Source organism: Nelumbo lutea, chromosome 6, assembly GCF_056320005.1.
Source record: "Nelumbo lutea isolate HS-2025 chromosome 6, American lotus-T2T, whole genome shotgun sequence".
Taxonomy (NCBI): Eukaryota; Viridiplantae; Streptophyta; class Magnoliopsida; order Proteales; family Nelumbonaceae; genus Nelumbo; species Nelumbo lutea.
In genome coordinates, this window is record NC_142689.1 from 2,220,855 (window position 1) to 2,225,069 (window position 4,215).

General features: G+C 37.0%; 1 protein-coding gene across 1 annotated transcript; it reads left to right on the forward strand.

Moving 5' to 3' along the window:
• Nucleotides 1–753: 753 nt before the first annotated feature.
• Nucleotides 754–3,836, forward strand: LOC148846786 (20 kDa chaperonin, chloroplastic-like). Its single transcript, XM_088949764.1, has 5 exons — nt 754–1,292; nt 2,551–2,730; nt 2,813–2,968; nt 3,143–3,220; nt 3,493–3,836. The coding sequence occupies exons 1-5, from the start codon at nt 1,116–1,118 to the stop codon at nt 3,664–3,666; spliced, it is 765 nt and encodes a 254-aa protein (XP_088805890.1). The 5' UTR covers nt 754–1,115; the 3' UTR covers nt 3,667–3,836.
• The last annotated feature ends 379 nt before the right edge of the window (nt 3,837–4,215 follow it).

The following is a 4,215-nucleotide window of genomic DNA, read 5'->3' on the forward strand; positions in this document are numbered from 1 at the left end:
AACCCTATAGTCATTGGCGTTCGATTTCCCTCTCCCTCTCCCCCCTGTCTTCCTGCCACCACCGCTGCAACTCTCATCAGTGGTGGTTAACACGTGTATATCAAAAAGCTCTCTCTCTCTCTCCCACCGTCTTCCCACCACCGCCGTTGTAGCTCTTAGTAGCAATGCGTCTTTGATTCTTCCCCCCCCTCCTTCCCTCCCTCCCTCCCTTGTCTTCCTGCCACCATTGCTGCAACACTCAACAACAATAGCAGTTATTTCCGATTTTATTATTATTTTAATAAATTGTTTTTTATTTTTTATAAATTATATTTGTATTAATTATTAATTATTAAATATTTTAATAGTTTTAAGATATTAATTTGATAATTATTACTTTTTTTATTGCTTCATGTTCTTTATTACTATTATCATTATTATTTTAACTCTTAATTATTTATTTTTAATTTATAAATTGATATGTATTTTTCAATTTTATTCTTATTTTAATAATTATTTTTTTATAATTTACTGATATTTTTCATTTTTTTAATTTAATAAATTAATTTTTATGAAATAATACAAATTAAATTCAAAATTACCAAATAGTCTATTTTAAAAATAAAACAATAAAATCAATGAATTTCATATGCTAAAGGTTTGATCTAACACAAACAACATTCTTTAAAACCTCTAAAAAATCGAAATAATTATTTCACTTTTCAGATTTCAAACATTTTTAATTTATGAAACGCCACCCTCTCCCATCAACTCATTTCTTCAATTATTACCCTTCTTTTAACGGCAACTCACCAAGCGCGTCTCGCTAGCATCCCCCCCCCCCCCCCCCCCCCCCTTTCGGAAACTCTCCCTCGGGTCTCGGCCAGTCGTTCTCACAACACAACATTCTAGAACTCTCTAAGTCTCTTCGTCTCTCTCTATTCTCACTCTTTCTTATCTTTGATAAAACTTCCCGTTCTGGGGCATTTTATCCCTCTTCCTCTACACCTCAGCCAAACATATTTAAAATTTTAATCGATTCCTTCGAGTTTCATCTGGGTTCCCTCCAATTTCTGTAATCGCTGTCACATTCGAGCTCATTTCTGCCTTGTGCCTATCAGGACACAATTCAGTCCATGGCTGCGGTTCAGCTAAATGGTTCGTCTATTTCAACCAAGGCCTTGCCTTCGTTCCAAGGGCTTCGCCCATCGTCAAGGGTTCGTCTCTCTCAGGTTGGGCTTTCAGGCGTCGGGCTTAGCCAGAGGTCCATCCAGAACCTTGTCGTGAGAGCTGCCACCGTCGTCACACCCAAGGTATAGTCAGTTCTTCTTCTTAGGATTTTTTTATCAGCTGTTGGTTCTGGACGTCACAACACGAAACCTTTCTCTCTTTCTTGTGTACTGAATCTGAGTGTGTTTGGTTATAATGGGTCACTTTGTAGTGTCTATTAGTTGTTCGACTGAAATTTTGGCTGCCTAAATGGGATGAATTGATTCTTGAGGAAAATAGAGAAGTTGCTGTCGTTGAAAGGAAGAAGTGGCCAAGTGGGTTCATATCATGGACTGTAGATTGTCTCGTGAGAATGAATTTGACAATTGAGTTTTTGATACTGCAGTTGCCTTGATATTACTGCAAGTTTAGATGTTAAACAAGTTCTCTTGGGATATGATCGTAGTATATTGTCTTGTACTGAGTTCGAGACTTTTATAGTTGTTAAGATCTGTGAGCTATGATAGGACAACTTGTTTTATATCTTGCAATTGTGTTTTCAGTGAGTAATTTACACTTTTACAGGTAAACCAAGGAGTCTTAACGGTTGCATATTTTTTTTATGCCATGAAACTTATGAAGAATCTATAACATTACGAGTCATTTCTCTTGGAAGGTTCTGGTTGGATATATATATATATATATCATGAAGCTATCTATTGCAATGCTGAATCAATTTTGTGATGGAATATTTTACACTGAATTTGCGCTGAGATCTTTTGAAGTTTAAGTGTTCATGAAATTCTGTTTAGGTGTTTTCTCTTCCTCATATTTTTGGGTGTATGTGCGTGGGAAGGATGTGAATGAAGCTTTATCTTTTGATACTCAGCTTAAAGTAACGGAGCTAAGGTCCCAGCTACCTTGCTGGTAAAGTTAATCCCACTTTGTGGCTTGGCTGCTTGGGGGTGGATTCTGTTGCAGCCCATTTGACTAGAAAAACACACACATCCCTTAATAGAGCATTATCCCAACTTCAAATTTTGCTAAACAAGCTATCTTCTAATTATTTTATGATCCTTGTATAACCAGAGTGAATGAGTTGAAAATTTTATTCTTCAAGCTGTAGTTGCAATAGGTGAGGGAAGCCCTCTTAATTGTAGTGTGGATTTGAATTTATGGTGTTTCGTTTTAGTTGAACAGAGATCTCTGTTCAACCTGATCCATGTTGGTGTATATTGCATGTATTTATATTCTTTCTGATGGTACACAGTATTAGGATGTCGTCTGGTTGTAAAATTTAGGATATTCCTTTTCTTTTTATTCTGTTTTCTATTCATACTGAACTTCTCAATTTTGTACTAGTACACTTCCATCAAACCCTTGGGAGATAGAGTTCTGGTAAAGATCAAAACTGTAGAGGAGAAAACTGTAGGTGGTATTCTACTCCCTTCAACTGCACAAACAAAACCTCAAGGAGGTGAAGTTGTAGCCGTTGGAGAGGGAAGGACTGTTGGAGAGAATAAAGTTGACATCAATGTCAAGGTGATTTTCAATTTCAGTATGTTTGGATTGTGTCTATTTATGTAGTTGATTAGGTTCCACTAAAATTTTCTCTTTCTAGCAGACTGGTACCCAGATAGTCTACTCAAAATATGCTGGGACAGAGTTGGAGTTCAATGGATCCAATCATCTGCTGTTGAAGGAGGATGACATTGTGGGCATTCTTGAGACAGACGATATCAAGGATCTCAAGCCTCTGAATGACCGTGTTCTAATCAAGGTGCGTCTCCTTTCTTTGTTGTTCTAAGCTGGTGCATGATTTAAAAGCATGGTGCATCATGGAATAACTTGGGCTTCTCCAAAACAAATCGTCATAGTTGTTCAGTGTTCACTTGGATATTTCCTGATATTTTGCTAATCTGTGGTTGTATCGATCATGTTTATTTGATTTTAGGTTGCTGAAGCTGAAGAGAAGACTTCTGCAGGCTTGCTGCTGACAGAGGCAACAAAGGAGAAACCTTCCATTGGCACGGTGAGATTTATTTCTAGTACTTAAAAGGTCTTAAATTATTTTGTAATCAGGGTAGTTAGTGGTAGTAGGTAATAGAGAGGAGGGAAGTTGTATGAGCATTCTTCTACGCATAAAGCAGAACAGAGACTGTTGTGCTTTAGGCAGGAACAGAAGTACCATTGACATCTGTTTCTCTGTTTAATGAGTAGAATTAGATCTATAATTTATCAAAAAAAAAAAAAAAGACTTGGATCTTCTATACGTCGCATATTCATTCATGTGGTGCTAAGCAGGTAATTGCAGTAGGACCTGGTCCTCTGGATGAGCAGGGCAACCGAAAGCCACCGACTGTTTCACCAGGAAACACAGTATTGTACTCCAAATATGCTGGGAATGATTTCAAGGGTGGCGATGGTTCTGATTATATTGCTCTAAGGGCCACAGATGTCATGGCTGTGCTCTCGTAGTCTGTATATTTTTATGTTGCAGTACACAATTTTCCCGCTGAGTGGAGTTCTAACTTCCGAGGCATGTGGCTTTCCAATTGTAATCATAAACATGCTTTATTAAACAATATCTTTGTCGGTCTTGTTCTTTGATTCTAATTTCTAAATGCAGCATCTTTTTTCTTCTTGCATTTCATCCATGAATAAAGTTACTTCTCACCCCTTGAATTTGACACCTGCATCCCTTCCTTGTATTGATGTGTTGCGTGATCAAAATTCAACGAAGACAGGTTCTCCACTTTGTGTTAAAGAGTTCTGTGACTACCTCTACTAACCCACTGACTAGGTCTAGTTACGAAATTCGGTTTTTCATTCAGGCTCTGTTCCATTTTTGGTAAGTTACTTTTGTAAATATAATTACCTAGCTAAGTTTTTTCTGGTAAACACTTGGGTAAGCATATTTATTCATTTTTTATTTTCCAAGTAAAAAAGGAAATGGTTATTTTTAGTCATAAAAATTCATTATTAAAAGGGACATTCAAGAAAGTGATACTGAGGAAAATAAACTTT